This window comes from Microtus ochrogaster, chromosome 6 (assembly GCF_000317375.1).
Source record: "Microtus ochrogaster isolate Prairie Vole_2 chromosome 6, MicOch1.0, whole genome shotgun sequence".
Classification (NCBI taxonomy): domain Eukaryota; kingdom Metazoa; phylum Chordata; class Mammalia; order Rodentia; family Cricetidae; genus Microtus; species Microtus ochrogaster.
Genome location: NC_022013.1, coordinates 61,382,781 through 61,403,356, shown reverse-complemented (window position 1 = coordinate 61,403,356; position 20,576 = coordinate 61,382,781). Strand labels below are relative to the sequence as shown.

General features: G+C 42.7%; 1 protein-coding gene across 13 annotated transcripts in view; it reads left to right on the top strand.

Moving 5' to 3' along the window:
* Positions 1-20,576, top strand: part of Erc2 (ELKS/RAB6-interacting/CAST family member 2) — a 907,844-nt gene that overhangs the window by 684,339 nt on the left and 202,929 nt on the right. For 8 of the 13 annotated variants that reach the window (XR_003377054.1, XR_003377051.1, XR_003377053.1 and 5 more), the window contains 2 exons: positions 11,915-12,062; positions 13,534-13,662. Coding sequence is in view for 2 of the 13 variants with exons in the window: in XM_026779810.1 (XP_026635611.1) it covers positions 11,915-12,062; positions 13,534-13,662 (277 nt within the window). In the remaining 11 variants the exon portion in view is untranslated. The remainder of the gene's footprint in view (positions 1-11,914; positions 12,063-13,533; positions 13,663-20,576) is intronic. The other 5 variants (XR_003377058.1, XR_003377057.1, XR_003377056.1 and 2 more) reach the window with 1 other exon arrangement.

Below are 20,576 nucleotides of genomic sequence, written 5' to 3'. Positions count from 1 at the left end.
AAATTTAGCTAGAAGCTTTTATAGCTGCCTTGGTTTCCTAGGTAACCCAAGTAATGGTCGTCCATGTTCCAGTATAGAGCTGTTGTAGGCTCTTTCCACTGACAGTAGCACTGTGACTGAGGGATGAGCCTCCTGTTGAGATCCAGCCAAATCTGTTCTAGGTTTGCCATGAACAAGTATGTTACATTTTTCTTTTGTTGAGGAAGAGGTATAGCAACTCAAAACAACTACAAATTGGGCAACTTACAATGGACTATACCTCTAGCTCTAGACTATCCAGCTACATCCTCTGAGGGCACCTGCACCCAAGGACACATACTTAAAAAATTTTAAAACTCTTAAAGAAAAATAACTCTATACTATGTAGGTTCAGATTGTTCCTTTGCAATTTAGACATTTTAGCTTGGCCAAGTTGACACACTTGTTTCGTTTTTTGTTGTTGTTGTTGTTGTTGTTTTTCCTATTTATCAAATGGGACAAAATACTGCCTACATCAATGGATTCCTATGCAGACTGAATATGTTAATACCATCAGAGCACTCAGCACTGAAATGGGAATAGTTCTCACTAGCTGGTAACAGCCGGTTTTGAAACACAGAGAAATAGACCCTATGGGCAATAGGATCACTAGAGTAAATCGCTAGTTTGGCCTCCAGCTCATAGCTATTCCCTTTCCTTTTGGTGTGACCCTAATATTCCAGGTGTGTTCCCAATGATGGGAGTACCAGGCCTTATCTTATTGACCAGTATTAGATCAACTAGTGTTTTTTTCCCCACCAAAAGCCAAATATCACAATTTTTACAATAAACCTGGAGGTTGTAACAAAGTTATGACATAAATATAGGGCTTTCCAAGAAAGGTTTGGGATTTCTTCCTGCAGGAGTAACTTTATTACCCACCTTCCTAATGCTCACCCACTGGCTCTCTCTCCCTTGATCTCTCCAAGTGCCCATCTAATTCTTAACTTGATTGCTAGTGAAAATCAATTCCAGCTTCATTCCCAAGAAATGAATGAAAACATATTTTGAGTTACACAGTGTATCATTTACTAGGATTTTATCTCTTGGGATTGTTCAAGATGACCTTCTGTTGTTACAGAAAAACCTTCAGAGTTAGGGTGCAGCAGCCACTCAACAGTGATGAATATTGCTCAGCAAGTGGTTTAGCCAACTTTCTTCTTAGCTATCTATGACTGTATCCTTGGGAGCTAGTTGAAATTATAGTGTATTCTTGGGAAGGTGTCTCAAGAATTCATTTCAGCAGAGAAGTAAGGTGGGAACTGCCATGTTCTGAGTCTTCATCGGCACTGATAATCTCCTTATTCATATGTTCCAGCAATTTATATATTGCATTGTGTTAAAAGTTCTATTGTTCCCAAAGGAACAACACAGGGTAAGACAGCAGCCATTGCATTTCACCCTGGACCTTGCATCCTGATATGGGATTCTCTTCTGTATGCTGTGAATACCATTGGAGAATAAAGAAACTGCCTTGGCCTGTTGATAGGGTAGAGCAGAGATAGGCAGGGAAAACTAAACTGAATGCTGGGAGAAAGAAGGGGGAGCCAGAGAGAAGCCATGGAGCTGCTACTGGAGACAGGGAACAACTCACTGAAACTTTGCTGGTAGGCCACAACATCGCGATGATATACAGATTAATGGTGATGGATTAAATTAAGATGTAAGAGTTAGCCAATAAGAAGCTAGAGCTAATGGGCCAAGCAGTGATTTAAATAATGTAGTTTTGTGTGATTATTTTGGGAGTCTGGGCAGCCGGGAAATGAACAAATGGGCTCCTACAACAGCATCCATCTTCAGATTTAGTTTTACCAATGGTTGACATAAACCAACTCAGTTTTTCCTTCCTTCTCTGATTACTGAGGGACCCAGAGGGAACCTGAATCTTATGTCTGATTTAGGCTATTTTTGGTATCAAAAGTAGTCTACCTATATCCTAAATATATCCTATCTGAAACAGATTTATCTTAGGAGTAATTAAGTCAAAACCATTTTTAAGTCATCCAACTTCACATTCTCAACAATATTTAAGTAAATTCTGAACATTTTTTGAAGAGAAAGATAGGCCTTTATCTGTGCAGGATACAGAAGGACCAAACATGTTTTCTCAGATCCATCCTAATTATAGTAATATTCAACAATAGAATGAATACTTTTTAGACCTTGGATATTGTGGACAAAAATATGGAATAATGTTTTTGAAAACAACATATGCTTAACAATGTAATGCTATTAAATATGAATATTCAAATATTAAATGTCATTAACATCACGTAAGAAAAGAGCATACAGCTGGGCGGTGGTAGTGCACGAAATCCCAGCACTCAGGAGGCAGAGGCAGGCGGATCTCTGGGAGTTCGAGGCCAGCCTGGTCTACAAGAGCTAGTTCCGGGACAGACACCAAAGCTACAGAGAAACCCTGTCTCGAACAATCAAAAAAAAAAAAAAAAGGAAAGAAAAGAATAGAGCATACTAGTAATCAAAATGAGGAAAAATAATTGCAATACTTCAGAAGGTTTTTTTCTCCAGGAAAGATGTTAGCAATCTTACTCCTAATGCCTCTTGTTTGTGTGTGTGGTCATGCACATGTGTCTGCATATATGTTTAATCACCAGTCTTTGAGCTGACAGTTCTAAATTACTTAGTTTTACCACTATTTTCCTTTGCTGACCTTCCAACACCCTGAAAGCTATATATATATACAGGAAAGACACACTTTAGATGTTAGATCCTCCTTTGCTTTTCTCCAAACAAACCATCTAGAAGCCACCCTGCCTCCCTTTTCCTCCCAGTCCTTCTGGTCCTCCCTGCCTTCAGACTAAGGTGTCATTGTCATCCTCCCAGATCAAAAGCACGTTTCTTTCTTACTGCAGCCAAACATATTAAGAAAGGTCCAGGAATCCAGACTCTGGAATCAGACCTGGGTTCAAAATCCAGTTTGTTTAGAGGTGTGATGAATACAGTTTTGCTTCTCTCTCTCACCATGTTCATGTATGTGTGTGTAATCTCAATCATTTGGCCCATAAATAATTTTCAGGAAATCCCATCTGCTTGGTGTCATTGCAGAGGATTTATAATCAGTTTTATTATGGATGCTCTTCTACCAACTCCCTGGCAAGTTCATAAATGCTGAAACAATTTTTTTGTCCAGTGAGTGACCTCCTTCTAAAGTAAAGACAATGAAAGCAGAAAAACCAGTCAGCTGAAGTCTCTTACCTTTAACTGATCCCTCAGCAGCCCCAATCTTGTATCAATAAATTGGCAATTGATAAGTGGTCTTTTGAATCTTTATGTTCATGAAAAGAAGATATGTTGGCAGAAATGAAATTAGAATTCAAAGTGGATCTGTCCTGTGTCAATGTCCTTTTCTTTTAAAAAAAAAATAAGTACTGTTTGTCACTTTTTAATAATATAGATGTTAGACTTGAAGCTACTTGGGTGGAACACAGGTGGAAAGAAAAGAAAATGACAGTATTTATGGCAATGGCAGACCTAAAATCCAGACTTCTCAAAGTAACAGACACAGCATGAGCGATTATATCTTTGATAAAGATGCCTCACCAGCATCTACTTTCCCAGGGAAAGGTTATCCTAAATTATTGGCCAATTCATTGTGTGCACAGCAAGAGGGAGGGCTTTCAGTTAGTAGACATCTCTTGCAGCCTCTTTTCTAGCAGGTATTATGTCTTTGTCTTCTTAGTCCTTCTTGAAGCCTTGCCTGGCCACACCGTCGTTCATAAGACATACAGATGTGATGCATTGTTTCCTTCCCCATGTTTACATCTGCCTCTTCCCTAGCTCTGCCGAGTACTCCTTCCCCATGTTTACATCTGGAACTTGCCAATAAAAGGAACAAATGAGCAAGTACCCTGTGGGCTAACCCTTGAAATTGGTGACTTATTCTCTGGCCATTGCTGAGTACCAACCAAACAGTTAAAATCATTGAACAAGTCACTGATCACCATAGACTATAGATTTCTTTTAGGTAGACATTAAGCAAAATTTGTCAACAGGGAAGTCCAGACACATGATTTCTCACTGTCAGTCATCAATAACCCCTCAGGTCTCTGGTGTTTGGTTTCACACAGAATGGTCTTACTGGAAGTAAATGGCAATAGAGAATCCTTCTCATTCCAGAAGACAAATGATGTTAAGGATCAAGTCTTGACATCTAATCATATCCATGCGTTAGATGATGGAAGTCCATTCCTCTCACTTTCCCTGCCTTCCACTTTTCCACATTTCCCAGTTATTATAAACAAAATTTTAAATAATTTATTTGTATTTTATGGAGATTGGTGTTTCGCCTGCAGGCATGTCTTGTGATGGGTCTCAGATCCCCTGGAACTGGAGTTATAGACAGTTGCGAGCTGCCATGTGGGTGCTGGGAATTGAACCCAGGTCCTCTGGACTCTGTGCTCTTAATCACTGATCCATCTCTCCAGCCCTCTGTAAACTGTTTTTAATGGGAGGATTTTGTTGCTGTTTTGCAGTTGTTTGACACTGGTTTGACTGTATACTTGACCTTGGCTTTCAAAGAGTTACCTTTCAGAACGCATTCCCATTTCCCCACCCCAATGCTGCATGGACTCACAGCTTCCCCACTCCTGTGTGGCCTTTTGACTGGAGAGAGACTGAACAGTTGGTAACCAAGTCAGGCCTGGCTATCTGGGATGCCACTTTTCTGTGGTACACAGACTCTTTCCCACACTCAAAATCTGCTTTCTCCTTTAAGTTTGTTTGTGAAACAGATGTCAGCTCATGAAAGTCAAATGTTCAGTTAACAGAAACCAATTTTAGGAGTTTCTTTGAAACCCTGTCTTGAAAGTAAGAGACTCATTACATGTTTAAATATATTTAATGCAAAAGGGGTCCTGGTATACACCATAGAAAACTTTCAAATCTCTAAATTTGATAGTGTTGGAGTTCTGTAATAGTAATTGCTAGCATATATCACGTGATCTAGTCAGAAACCGAACAAAGGTCTTTGTGTGCATTATCACATTTAATTTTTATAGCTATTGTCCTTAGTTCATTTACGAGGAACTCTAAGTTTCAGAGACATTAAATGATTGCCCAGTTAGCTAAACAATAAGCAATGTTAACATGCAACTCCAGGAATGTTGGATGGCAAAGCTCAGGCACTAAGGAATAGTACCTTCTCGAAATTACCCCAGTGATACTTTATTTATGTGGGTAAGCTTTTTCTTAAGAAACTAAGGTCCCTGCCTTCAGCTCTGCCCTCCCTGCCACCACCCCCCCCGCCTCAGTTTCTTGCTTTGGCATCTAGCACGCAGTAATCAGCCATAGATTTGGGTAACTAGACAACAGTCCCCCCTCCCCCATCTTCTTCCACACATTGCCTCTTTATCAACTTCACCAAAGGGATAGAAATTGTCTGGGTTTGGGGTGGGGCTAGCAGCTTTTGCTGACATTCCACTTCCTCTGGCCTTAAACCTTGTTCATGTGGGGAAATCAATTGCTATATTCACAGCACTTGCCCTTCCTGAAGGTTACACATGCTAGCGTTTGCCATCTCGGTACCACAGGTGTCCCTGTGTGAGAGCTAGGTTGACCAGCTACCCCGCTGGGTCACGTATTAAACTAGAATTCTGGTGGAAGCTGCTGCATTGATCAAAGGACTTTCCCAATACTCTGTGTCCTCTGAGATAGGAAATCACAGTCAGGTTCTATGAAGTTTCAAAGACAGCATCCTTGGTAACTGGAATTAGCTTTTTTTTTTTTTTTAAGGTCAGGTATAGGTAAGTGACAGAGCAACCTACACTATAGAGTCCAGTCTGCCAGAGCCTTGCTTTATGTATCTGCTCTGTTCTTGGTCTGAGATGAGACTCAAATACATCTCACCTTGTAGATCACACCTTGAGTGAGCTACGTCACTTTTTTGCAAAAGCTCTAATACTGGTTCTACACATCATTGTGTCAGTAGGCAGGGTGAATGTTAATCAATATGAAAGACTGCTTCTATCTTCAGCTGCCATTTGAAAAGACACCTTTGCAACAGAAGCAGACGAGCAGCCCTTCCCAGGAGTGATCACAGCTAACCTCCTCCCAGCACTCACCGAGGGCTGAGAGAGAGAGACTGTTTTGAGCAAGATCTTTCGTCACCGGCTGTCTTAAGTCACCTCCTACTGAACTTACGGTTGAAGATTCAGGGTCATAAGGGAAAGAAAACAACAATTAACTGGGTAAAGTTGATTGAGCAGATTTTTCCCCCACAGTCTGATTGGAGCATGACTGCCTGAGGCTGAGCACCATACATAGTGTAGGCCCACCCTCATATGTCATTATCCAAATGTTTCTTCATGGAATGCAGTTTTTTCAAGCATCTGCTTTTGTAATTGAATGTGTTCCTAAAGATGGGTCAGCTAACTAAAACAAGAGCCCCCAAGAAAAAACTGTTCACTGCTCCTGCTCTGCTCCAATTTATAACAGCCCCTAATTGGCTTGCTTCACTTGAAACTCTTAAAATTAATTTTAGTTCCCCTCTCCAAGCTCAAATCATCATTAGCAGAATGACAGCAGCAGGGAGTGAAACAGAAATGTTTATCATGCACCCTTTTAAATTGACGGTAATAAGTGTCATAGCTGGGTATTACTGTCAGCCGATACCGAAGCTCTCCTTGTGAGGGTTAGTCACGGGCGACACACAAAGGAGGCATTTATCGTGGCAGAAGGTAGCCTTCAGCCCTCTTTTGTGCTAGCCCCTGGAGGATGTTTTTCAGGGTGGCTAAAACCATTTTTTTTCTGGTGTTTTATTAGCTGTGTCTTGACTACCTCCTACAAAGTGAATGACAGTTGAGGGTTATTAAGTGTGTTCCCGTGCGTATTTTTATCCATTGTTAACCCCGACTAAATGCATGAGGGGGCGCAGAACTCCTCCTCTTTCCCTTCCATTGTTGCCCATATTTGTTAAAGAAGTTATTCTCCTTGACATTTGTTTAGGCTGCACTTTGATAAAACGCTGTCTATGCTCCACTTTCTCAGCTTGGCACACAGCAGACCCCAGCGATTTATTTCTCTTTGCATTATCTTATCTTCTTTGCTAGCATATTTGGGCTTCCTTTTCATATTTTAAGCTATATTTTGGTACCCAGACAGATTACCTCAGTAACTGTATCCTAGCGTCGAGCAGTGTTCTAAGGATAATATTGCAAGCCTCCAGTCTATTCTTAACCGCACTAAACGACTAAGGATGTATTTATATGTAATTCTTATGTTGTCCATGAATACGAGAAAAGGGTAGCGTGAGTGATGGAAGTGATTTAAAGGTCTACCAACACTTCCGGCTGGTGACACAGAATCAATTTCTGAAGCGGAGTAAGCCCAGTGCTGGGGGCAGGAGGCAATGTGTTTATTGGAAAGTGAAGGATTTCTCTTGGCGTCTCTGACGCGCCTTTTGTCACGTGTGCATCTTCTAAGCTGACATGTTTTAACGTGGCGCTTCATAACTGCAAATATTTTTATAAGTTTTCAGGTGGCCGAAGCAGAGTTCTCCTCCTGAGGAAGCACAGAAATAGTTCACACAAGCCTCCCACTCTGCTCTCTCAATCAGGTCTTCACGCTTCAGTGAAGTACTTGAGCATGGGTGCTCTGTAGCCGTGTATTGGCAAGGGGGTGCCCAGGAACTGTAAAAGTGTAGATGTATGATGTAAAGATGGCAAAATAAAGCTCATCTTTACTAAATGATGTTCACTGTCACTATGAAAAAGAATACTTTTAAAGTAAATATGATGAAAATCTGTAACTGCACAGAATTTAGCTCATAATGATTTAAAAATACTACAGGTAGTAGAATAGTTTCATGAATTTTTCCCCCTAGTCATTTTGTGAAGTCAGTTGAATAAAACACAGTGCAATGACTCTTCCAACATAGAGCCTTAGCCTGGCATAGATTGCGGTACGAATGCAGACAGAGGCAAATCTCAAGCTTTGCAAATGTCCTGATGGAGATGTCATCATGCTTTTGTATCTTCATGCATTTTTATTATCTTATGATAGTTGCCGTTTTAAATAATGCAATTATTTACTATAAATCTCAATATTTTAAGGGGAACCATTAATTTCTAGCCAATATTTCAGTGAGGAGGTCAAAATGTATAAGATCTTCATTAAATAAATTTTACTTCAAATTCAATAATTGTATTACACAAACATATATAAGACAGTTTGGTCAGTCAAAATAAAAAAATATGAAGAACCAAATAGATTATTTTGAGTATTAATGTTGGTGAATGGCCTTGAAAAGTACTTGTTCCAGAATTGTTTTGTGAGTTGTTTTTGTTGATACTATCTATAAAAAATTAGAAACTAATTCGTATTTTTTAGCACTAAAGTGAGAATTAAAAATTGATTTATTGGGACAAATTATGTGGCTCAATTGATAGAGTGCTTATCAAGGCTACATAGTGCACCGGCACAATTCCTGGCCATAGTAATAATGATAATAATATCATTATATCTGTGATTCATCATAATTCATCATAATATTATTGTATTCATAATGATTTTATTATTGTTATTAGACTTTTAATAGTGTCATAAAAGAAAAAGTAAGTATTAAACACTTAAGATTCTAAATCTTAGGCTTCTGGGGTAAGAGGAAGCTTTAAATGCTGTCTTTGGGTTCTGGTAGCGTCTAAAAGTTGCTGGTCAAGCTGTGCACCATCCAACTTTGGAAGAGGAGAGTGGGCAAAGCGGGCAAAGGAGACACAGAAAGCCTTGTCATGAGATTCTCAATATTTTTCAAGTGGGAGTCGACCTGGATGGTCCCAGGCTTGCACATGTGAAAACTGTGTGCCCCTGTGTGCCCTCAAGGCTGAGGATGACAGACAGGACATCATTCCTTCTATGAAAATGTTTAAATCTACAAAGCTCTGGAAGCTTGTACCCGATGTTTCTTGGTGAGTTCCAGGATTTCCTTAGAGTCCTCTGCATTTACGCTGATGATGTCTTTGCGGGAGGAAGGATAACGTAGAAAGGAATAAACAGGAAACTCCATGCCTCTCACACTCACCATTCAGGATCCTGGTGGATATACAGTATCTCAGGAGATATGGAGAGTTTGTGGCACCTCTAGTGGCGTGTAGCAGGCTCCCCATGTCTAACGTGAGTGCAAGAGACGAGGAGAGACACCTGTGCCAGAGATGAAACATTTTATTGCTTCAGGGATCAGCATTAGTGTGTTTGCATCTATTCCACTTTTTAGCTGGTCCCATAGAGATCAGATGAACATCTTCACGCAGTTGTGTGTATAACAGGAGAGCAACTCTGAGCTTAGGGAGCTGGAAGAGGCAATAGGCATGCTTGCCCATTGCTCCTGCTTTTGTAATAATAGGCAGTTTCATACCTGCCCAGTGCTCATCACTATGATACGGTATAGTAAACCTATCTTGCCCTTTGACCCAGAAAGAGGCCACCTGTGTCTGTGAAGGCTCATTGCTGTGCACATATCCTGGAAAGATGATTTTACCAGAAAAGAAGGTAATACCTTCACTTCTAAAATGTATGAAATCATAAGACTCTTAATGAATGGTTTCCCAGCAACCTTAAATGTTTTCACACCACTAATTTTATCAGCATTTTCAGTGGCTTCATATAGCCATAAAGAAATAATCATAGGGATTTACAAGCTTCCATCTTTTAAGTAACATTCATGAAAAAAATATTTTTGATGCCAGCCTAGGGTGGAGTAAAACATTGCAGGAACCTATGTGTTGTACCTGGGCCTGATAGAAAGAAGGAATGACTAACGTTGGAGTCAATTACAAGGTTTAAATTAAGTATATCTGCTTTCCTCCTTGAATGTAAAAATTTGGTTCAGCCATTCAAAAACTTAAAATAAAAGTATTTTCAGTTCTCAGTCACCACTTTTAACAATGTATTTGTGAAGAGTCCATGGGTAGGTAATACAACTGGAATGTAAGCCTATGCATATGGCCTGTCCCCACTGCAAAGTCCACTCAGACTCTTTGGCACAGCGTTTTTGAGAGATGTGTACACCTGTAGAGTGGTGAGCAGGTTCACCATCTTAACATGTAATCTGGTGAAGCCTGGTAAAAGCAGGTCTGACATATCAACAAGTTATCCAGTGAAGCTGGGTAAAAGCAGTTCTGTCATCTCAACACGTTAGCTGGTGAAGATGGGCAAAAGAGGTTTGCCATCTCAACACGTTAGCTGGTGAAGCCGGGTAAAAGCAGGTCTTCCATCTCAACACGTTATCCTATGAAGCCGGTACTGATGCTATTATAAGTATTCTGAGTTATACCAGTTTTTATTTGAAACGTGGAGCTATTTCCTGATGTGCTCCACTCACACACCCATCAGCTTGAGCCTCTGGCAGAAGCTCTTACTGCCAGGCATTAGTGGAGGCCAGAAAGACCCATGCATGTCCCTGTCATGAAAAAGAGTGGGGAGGGGGGCAACCACAGGGGTCAGAGATTCAAATAATAACTACATTGTCCAAATATCTAGAAGAAGGCAATTCTGATGATAGGGTTAAGAAATGCAGCCCAGAAGCATGTCTTAGTTTAAAAATCAGGTTTTAGTCTTGGACTTAAGTGCATGAAAAGTTCCCAGTATCTTTATTGGAGCTACGAGGTCTTCTGAAACATATAGGATGTTTCAGAAGTGACCCAGGGGGTAGGGGAAGAGTAGGAATCCATGAAACACACCCCAATAAAGCCATCTGCTTGTCAAAGGTTGTCCCAGACGATCCCACATTGCAGTTTGAAACAGTACATCTTGAAAAGTAGACTAAAAATTGGAGGAAACAGCTGGAGACTTCTAAGTAGGCCGTGGTCATAAGTAGATTTATTTATTATTTGTGCGTGTGTGTGTGCATGCGTGTGTGTGTGTGTGTGCATACAGACACACATTTGTGCATTCATCCTTGAATGCATGATGATGTGGGAGGGTGTAGTATGTATGCACAGTGGGCATGTGAAAGTTAGAGAACAGCTTGATGGAGCTAGGTTGCAGGAAGCTGAACTCTGGTTACTTTATCAGGCTTGTGACCCAAGTACCTTTAACTGCTGAACCATCTTTCTGTCCCTAGATTTCTTATTTTTGAAGAGGAAAAAAAGAAGGCCAATGATGCTTTCAAAGTTTAATAAAAAATGAACATATCTATTAGTAGAATCAATGTTTGAGCACTGAGAATAAATGAGGTCTCAAGTTCATAGGCATCACAAGTAGTAAGCATGAGCTATCCTGTCCATGGGGAACAATATGATGTGACAGAATCCAAGCAGGGACTCAGGGTGACAGGTGGGGCAGCTGTGAAAGCTGCTAACTGAACAGACTTCTCTGCAGAATACACATTTGGACTGGAATCTCGAGGCAGAGGAGCTGCGTGACACAGGCAAGGTCTCCGAAATGAAAACAAGGGTCACACTCACTGAGTCAATTGAAAATGGCAAGGAGACCCTTGGGAAGATCTCTACCTGGCATCAGAAACAAAGAGTCATATGAAAAACATCTCACATGATAGTGAATTTGCTGCCTACTTTTTTGGGGCTGCCTTGGAGACAGAGAGTTTTACTTGGAGGATGGATGGATGGGTTAATGGATGGATACAATTGTGTTAGGAATAGATACTTATCTTGACCCCTCCCATTTGTCATTTGTCACTGTATCTCTGAAGCCTTAAAAAGAACTCTTATATCAGATGACACAATGAGCCGGTCTTAGTGATTCTGACCCAGCTACTTTGTCCACCTGAGAGCCAAGTGTAGCTCATCTTATGCATTGTGTATAATTGTTTCCCACAGAGGTCGGAGTCTGTGGCTCAGTTGAATTACAAATGCCAATTATTTGAAGACTTTTATTGTTGTTTTTCATTTTGCAAAAAGAATCACAATCATCTTTATCTTACCAGACAGGAAGCACTTCTTGCCGCCATTAGTGAAAAAGATGCAAACATTGCCTTGCTGGAATTGTCTGCCTCCAAAAAGAAAAAGACCCAGGAAGAAGTCATGGCTCTGAAGCGAGAGAAAGACCGGCTGGTGCATCAGTTAAAGCAGCAGGTGGGGCGTCCTGCACGCAAGGTGTGTCTTGCTGGGTCTGGGGCCTCGGTGCTTTCCCTGGGTTTTGCTATTCTTCATTCTCCCTTGCCCATGCTGCAGCTCAAGCAGCTACAACCAGGTAGGAGCAGAACGGCCTGCACTGTTGCTAGAACACCACGTTACCGCTTCTCTGTTGATGTGCATGCGGCTGGGTTTGCGTGGCCTGCAACTGGCATCGCTTTTCTTTCTTTTGTATTCGCATCATCCTCCAGAAGTAGCTCTCAGCTCTCTCCCTTTCAGTAGCTTCCCACTTCTAGTTCAGCCCGAGAAATGCCTAGTTAAACTCTGGGCACTATCTTTCACTTCGGTCTTGCTCACTTTCCGGGCTCTGTGACGAACCTGCTCATCTAGTTCAAGAGGTTCCTTCCCTCTCTACTTCGAGCTTGTGTTCTCCAGATGTTTCCTCCAGGATCTTTCGGTGAAGGAGCATCTCCCAACTCCAGTCCCCCTAGACTAGGCTTAGAGATCTGCCTGCCATGATCCATTCTAATTTAAAGTTACCTTTTGGGCCCCTTTATCCTTTATTTCCTTCTTACTGCCATTTTGTTCGTCTTAGAGAAATGGAAGGAGGGAGAATCCTAACTTTTACCGAAAGCTCTTTGCTTGAGGGAGGGCTCTCTGGAAGGAGCTTGAGAAGAAATAATTGTACCTGAAGTAACTGGGAAGCCATCTCTGAAATCTGTAGATGATCTTTCTTCACCGTGTGTAACTTGGCAAAGGACCAAGGAGTAGCTCACTGGTGGGGAATTTGACTAGCCCTTGTTCTCTCCCCACCATGGGTTAGAGGTGGAGAAATCACTTCTATATATAATGAGGACTTGGGTAGAGCAGTGGTTAAGCATATCCATTCAGATTCTTACTTTATCAAGCCTACTCAGCTCAAGAATGTATGACCGCCACATTTCAACTAGAACCCGTGGGACTCTCTGAATGGCACATGGTCACTATGTAGAATGTCTCCATGGATTTGGGACCCTGGGCCTGACTCTTTACCTGCTAAGATGAGCTCTACTGAACATAGTACCTGGAATAAGCCTCCTTACCTTGCAAAATGCCATCTCTTTCCCTCACTGGGAAGGAAAAGGCATTCTTTGGCAGTGAGCTTGAGTCCATTTCCCATAGGACTGCCTTGCTGAAAGACAGAGAGAGAACCCTGCCATGCCTGGGCAACCTTCTCCTTGCAGAGGGAGGGTCTCAGTTGCTGCCAGACATTGGGGTCATTCCACGGAGTGGCATGCCTCGCTAGCATTGTTCCCAGGGCTCGGGGACTGCTTATAACTGACCTCTGTTTGGGGCTGTGCATCTTCTTCATTGGGTTCTCCAACCACCTGGCCTTAGTAAGTCAAGATGAGCCTCTTTCTTTGCTTTCCCCTAATTTTTTTCCTGAGCACCCTCCCCTCCTGCACCTAACCATTGTAGCTTTCTCTCACAGGTCTATAGGCCTAGGAAACAGCCCCCGTGCTCAAATATACCGTGCAATTGTGATGCTGGCTACAGCCCAGATTTTACGGCCAAGTACCCCGGCTCCAGCTACGATGCACACATGAGCCAAAGGTCTCAGGTCAGTCAGCTGCTAAGGAGACACACCCCACTGTGGAGGGGGGGAATATAGAAGAACTACTTTGATCTTCACTGTCACCTCTTGTGCAGATTTCTATGATTTGGTTGCCATAAAGGCTGGGACCACACAGAAGACAACATCATTTTGTGATCTGTAGTATCATTTTATTGGTTTTATTTTTCCCAGCGGTTCCAAACGTGGTGGCCACCCTTCAGAGTCAAATAGTTTGGTCAGGCAGCCAAGCAGGGGTGGGGGCAGGAGCGGTAGAGGCAATCACAGGGGATTGCTTTTCCTTTCCAGCTCTTAGGTACATTTTTCTCCATATCACTTCTACCTTTCTCAGTTCTTTTTTTTTTTTAATTAAGCTGCTTTTTTCTCTCTTTTTCAGCATCATAACTGCTTTGGCAAATGCCAGTAAGAACTGAGGGGAACCGCATAAAGCCTTTATTCTTGAGGCAGGTTCAGCTTGGGGGTCATAGGACTCTTGGAAATCCTAACTGTGTGAGTTAGGCCTCCTCCTAGAGTGAGGCAAAGTTGGAAGGGTTTTCATAATGAAAGGAAGAGCGAAGAAGGAAGTCAGATTCCCTGGTGACACGCTCAGCTTTGAAATCCTTCCTCCTACCCCACCTACCACACGGTGATAAAAATCTTATATTTGGGTATCTTCATTGCAAGTGATTATGACTCTATGAATAATAGTTCATTTTCTTGAAATGTCAGTTCTTTCTCCCTTTTATTGTGTTTGCTGTGGTACGGGCTGTGTGTTCACAGCCCCTCAGGGGTTTGTTTTCACTTATCATCATAGCAGCTCTGCACATATGGGGCAGAATTTTCTCCTTTTTAAGGGGACACAACTCAGGTTCAAGGGTGTAGACCCACAGCTGGTAGTATGCCTTGGGCTTTAGGACTATCTACCATCCCCAAAACACACACCCCATCACATGTGGAAAGAAATCCTGAGGGACAACTAACAAGATATTTCCAGAAATTGTGAAGTTCCAGCACTTTATAAGTCATTGCTTAAACGCCCAGGTAAGACTTCCACCAGTGCCAGCCTGGAGTTCTTAGGCCTCGGAACTGGATTGCCTTAGAAGTTAGTCTTAGTTGTGAGTTCCTATCATGTGCTGGGATTGAGTCTAAGGTCTTCACATGCACTCACTCATCAAACTCCAATGAACTGGGGGCTTGGCGCTCTCAGAGAGAGGAAGACAGTGTCCAGAGAAGCTAAGCTCTTTGCTTAGGCCACGCAGTCTTCAGTGGTTTTTACCGAAGACGTTCATGGCTGAACTGCTTTCTTTGAATCTGTTATCTAGACTGATTGTTATCTCTCTGCATGATTTCAGATATCTCCCTGATCTTCATTTTCTTCCTTTGTGTATCAGGCTAATAAACTGATCCGGAGACTTGAGTGGTTTAGAGTGCCTTGCACATGCCTGGCATGTAACTGAGTGTTCTATTTATGTATGTGGCCTCTTTCTTCTGCTATTGCTACTGCTGCACGACTTCTAATTGCCAGTACCGCCAGTCCTCGGTGACAGTTTAATTTTTTATTCCTTGCCACTGTAGTGCACCCCGCTGAGAGTTGCTCCTCGCTGAGAACAAACTGAGGAAGTATGGTGGAGAGCAGACGGGGCTAGCTCCTAGTCTTTCCAGTGCCCTCCCCCCAACACGCAAGCGCTGGAAGAGCGTGAGGCAGACATGGCAAGACCCCTAGACCCCAATCTCAGCTCAGTCTGATGAGTCCCATGCTACTCATTAAATTTCCTTGGTTTGTGGGCTCAGCCTATGGAGATAGATACCGACCAGGAAAAGTGAGCCTTAGATAGCTTTTGTTTTCTCCTCTTGGGTGACTGGGGAGAACATATGTCTCTCAGAGGCAAGGAAAATGGAAGTTAAGGAAGGTTGTGGGGTCAGCTGCTTTTGTGTCTGAGGCTTTCTGGTTCATGAGAGAAACCATGTTATACAAACTGCCATTTTAGTCAGTGTATCTTGTACCAAGGAAGTCTCTCCACTGTTCAGTCCTGGGTGACTGGACAGAGTGGTTCATTTAGCCATCCCCAAGGTCACTGAACCAGATGACTTAACTACCATCATAGCACCCTGCAGTGCAGACCTGGGCTCCAAGGCTGGTAGAGTGCTACGCCTTAGCTCCTGCTAGGCTGAACACTGTGGTATGGTTGACCTTCTTTAGCTCCCCTGGGTATTAGGATAAAGACAACTAGACCCAGTAAGCTCCTTACCTTGAACGAACCATTGGTCCCATATTTCACAGGTATCAGCTAATTCCAATATTTCAGATCATGAAGAAGAGAAAGGCTTGGTTTCTTGGTGAGACCGAGTTGCCTATAGGTATTTGACTTGTATTTGAGGGCAGGGAATTAAAACTAAAGTAAATAAGAAAAGCTTCTTCAGGAAGGAGAACCTTGAGCAAAGGTGAAACAGAAGAGGGAGAGGGAGTCTTGCAGGTCTCTGGCATAGTAATAGTCCATGAAATGGACAACCTGTGTAAAACTCTTACATAGGATTCAGTTCAGGAAGCAGTAGGCAAGCCAGTGTTCTGCTAGGGGTGAGCAAGAGGACAGCTACCAGAGCAGGAGAGAGCAGCAAATGGAAGTGAGGAAGAATGGGATGTAGTGGGACACAGCAAGATATGTGTGTGGGGTAAAGTGAGCTCTGCATGACTCTGGTATAGTGTCTGCTAAAAGAGACCTTCTCTGGGCTAGACATTCTCAACAATCAAGAAGTAGAATAAACACAGCCCAAGAGCAGAGCCTGGTCCCTCCAACACATACATCTCAGCATCCAGTCATGCAGCTTCCCAGGGTCCTCAGGAGTTGGCTTGCATATTTAGAAGCATTGCCACTTCCAGTGAAGCTACAGTAAAGACTCACACCAGTCTGTCACATGTCCTGAGATTTTCAGTTTGTCCGAGAGCAAAGCATTTTGTCAGAATGCTCCCCTCACTGCCTGGCAGCCTCAGCACTAAGCCTGCTAGCAGACTGCTGCACCTTCCTGTGGTGCTGTGGTCTAAGCCTAGAAGTGTAGCTGGCAGCTGGGCCATTCTTGGCATCAATGAGCAGAACAGAATCTTCTCTAAAGATCAGTCTCATTTTGCTCTCGTTATCCTCCAGCCTTGACTACTGAAACCCTTGCTTGCTTCTCCTTGTTGTAGGGATAAAGGCTGAGACCAGTGTACACCTTACACATGCCATTCCATTGGCCAAGAATACTTTGCCCTCTTTTCTTCACTTACTCTTTCATTCCCTCTCACTTCTTCAGGAAAGCCTTCTGGAGTCTTTCCAACTGGGTCACAGCCTCCATTTTACTCCTTTACCCTGTTTACATGTCGATTTCTTAGCACTTGTAACAGATGAATTTTTGCCTTGCTACTTTATGATCTCCAATCAAGAAGGTGACCTTGTGACCTTTTTGTTCACCATATCTCCTGGCCCAGCACAACTGCAGGCTTATAGTATACTTTTAGCAAGCACTTGTTCAGTGCATGAATGGATGACAAATGGGGCATTGGTAGTATCGCATTCCCTTTGGTCAATACTTCACCTCTTAAGTCTCCCTCGAGGGTCCTAGACTCTCCTGAAGGTGGTAGAGAGGTCAAAAGGGTACTTCCCCTTTTCTGCTGCATCATAAGGCACTTGCTGGGGCCTTGTACCATGCCCAAAGCATTTGAAAGGATGGTTGATTTGAGCCCTTCATCCAAATCTCTTAACCTTGTTCTCCTTTGAATCCCTTCCAGCGTCCTGGGTCTTTCTTGAGTAAAATGTCACTCAGCTCCCAGATGTAGCAGAGGATTCTCATTAGACAGGGACCCCTCCATTCCAACGCTGGCAACTCCTGAGAGTCTCATAAATCAACTTGCTGAGAAATACCTTAACTCCTCTTAAACAGCTGTCAGGAAAGCCAGAGGTGATATAAAGTGAGTTCAGAAATTCCAGCTATGCCTGCCAATGAAGGAAGCCTATGATACTCCTTGAGTGTTGACACTGAGTTTCTAGGAGTGAGGGAGCCCTGCAGATTAGCCTTCTGTTTCCCATCGCAGTTTTCAAAAGAAGAGAAAAGATGAGACATAGTGTGGTAGAGGAGGCACTGAGTCAATCTAGCTTTTATTTTCTTCACATTGCTGCTCCTTCACAAGCATCCACCTCTAATGGTATACCCCACCTCTTAAAAAAAATCTGGCTTCCAGATTTGTGCAGGGGAGTGGCTCTCAACTGGGAATGAGTTAAGTTTTGTTGTTTTTTTTTTTCTTCCTCTAGGGAGTTCTTAAAAATTATCGAAAATTACTATCTTTTGGTCTTTGGTATCTTGCATCTAGCCCCAGCCCCCAACCCCTTTCCTTTGCCCTTGAAAAAAAAGGGGGGCTGACTTCAAAATAATTAATTCTGAAACCATTGGATTTGCCTGCTGCTAAAGGGTTTTTGAAGAAAGCTTAAATCTAAATCTTACCCCCTAAGCCTTATTCCCAAATGCTTCCCTGTTGCTGAAGCACTGATAGGCACATCCTTGATGAAAATGCCTTTTTAAATGAGGGCCAGACACCATTGTTTAGGGAAAATTAGAACCAGCTTATTTCTCAGAACCAGTTAGAATACTTCTGAGATCAGATAGATTGTGCTTGGGTTCTGTTTTCCTTTCCTTCCAGATCTGGGCATTGCTCTGAGCCATCAGGAAATAAGCAGGTCAGTTGGGAGCAGGAAGGCGTTAAAGGAGAAGACAGGCCCAGGGATTCAGTTTTCCCAGAGTGGCAGGGAGGGCCTGTGTCTTGGTAAACATTTGGTCGGTCATGCCAGGTTATCACAGAATACTCTGTTAGGGCACAATCTCCCCTGCCTCCCTTGGGTTGTCTAAAAGTCAGGAATGTCTCAAGGATTAGCTAAACAGATATGGCCATTCATGGCAGAAGAGAGAGGCCACCCTGGAAAGTGACCAGGAGAGAGCTTCTTGAGGCTGGGATCCTAGTCACAACTGAATATGAGCCTGACTTGAGCATGTTGAGGTGAAAGCCAAATGCAACCCATTGATCAGCCAGCTCTGCCCCCTCCCATTGAGAGTTGGGAACTCTATTGTTCACTTTTGTTTCTCTTGCATTGTATGTAGATGACTATTATAGTGTGTGGGGTAAGCACAATTAAACAGCAATAGAGGAGCTCCATGTAGCAGGGTTCCCATAGCCTCTTGTTGTGCTTGGATGAGCTCCAACAAAGCTTGATTTGATCCCAGCATTGTAATGCATCACAGACCTACACCAGATTGAATTGCCACAATGCAAATGCATTGGTTGTTCCAGCCGACTCTCACTGGGTTAAGTTGTCCCTTTTCCCCTGATAGGATGTAGCCACATCTCCATCTATGACTTCAGTGCATTGGGCTGAAGAATGCTACAGGGAACCCCCTTCAAACATGCTCAGATCCCTTCTCCAAGGTCAAAGGCTGGATGTTCCCAAGAAGGCAAAACCCAGTGTTACGAAAAATGTGGGTTTTTTTTTGTTGTTGTTGTTAATATACTGTATTTTGACAGGATTCTGGTTTTCTATCTCAGCCTGCATAATTTCCTTCTCCTACATTAATGCCTAAACTCCAACACTCAAGGAATTTATTTGTCCCACCACCAGTGCAGCCCAGAGTATGTTCAAAGACTGTGGAGGCCAACTATTTTCTGTTATCTGTGTGTTCCTCCAGACCTTCTTACAACATCTTCTTAGACCATGAAAGGGATGCTGGTGGACCACCTGTGAGTCTGGTCAGAAAGTCATGTGAACAGGTTAGCTCCTGTTTATAGACTTTGGTGGAGAACCTCTGGCATATGTTGGCACTCTAACCAAGGAGACAATAACTTCATCCTTGAGCACTGATTATACAGTTATGGTTTCTACCATCACTAAAGCCGCTCATGAAAGAGACAGGGCAAATTTCTGCTGCTTGGGGTAGATGGGAGGTTTTCTGTTTGTTTGTTTGTTTCTTTGTTGTTGTTGTTGTTTAGTATTTCCTTGCCCATAGGATCAAAGAATGCTTCTTGCAGAAGTAGAAATTGCTGAGGTGTCTGATGAGAAGCCTGTCTTTTGTGACAAATCCCTGTCTAATTTGGATGCTTCCTATTATATGTCAAGGTTCCTAGAGTAGGTATTTCTAGTTGTTAGTGTTTGGTTATGAGGGGGCCCACTTTTAAAAGGTTCTTGTGTTGAAGGCTTTGGGGGAAAGTAGAGACTAGAACCTATTTGAAGAAAGCAGGTCACTTGGACTTGCCCTTAGAAGACATACCTTTTCTCAGATATTCCACTTGCATCCTGGCACCCTTTAGGGGAGTAACTCTGCTCTCCTTGACCCTTTGCCATCTATGCTACTTCACACAAGTGGCAAACAGTACAGCCCGCAGATAGACACTGAAACAGTGAGCCATGCTAATTTTTCATCCTTTAAAACCTTTTCTCTCTGGTGTATGTCACAACGACAAAGAATGCATTATGCTTTTAGCTTATGTTTGGTTTTCTTCCGTAGAACAACTTGAAGAAAGCAGCTTTACCATTATGTTCTCCTGTTTATGGAAAAGCATGGAGCTAGAAGGCAAAATCTGTAATCTGGACACTTGTGGGAGGGAGTCTGAACCGAAAAGATTATGAGTTCTGGGGCAGCCCAAGCCATATGTTTCAAAAGCAAAATAAAAATGAAATTTTAATGAGGAGGCAAATATAAGATGTATGTGGGGACTGGGTCTGAGCAGCTTGCCAACTTCCGTGATCTGAAGCTCCCAAATAGTACCTCTATGTTGGCAGAACACACCAGAATAGTAGGCTTAGGGAACCAAACAAAACTGTGTGCAGATGCCAAGAAGATCTCTCACATGCTGCACTTCTCTCTCTCTCTCTCTCTCTCTCTCTCTCTCTCTCTCTCTCTCTCTC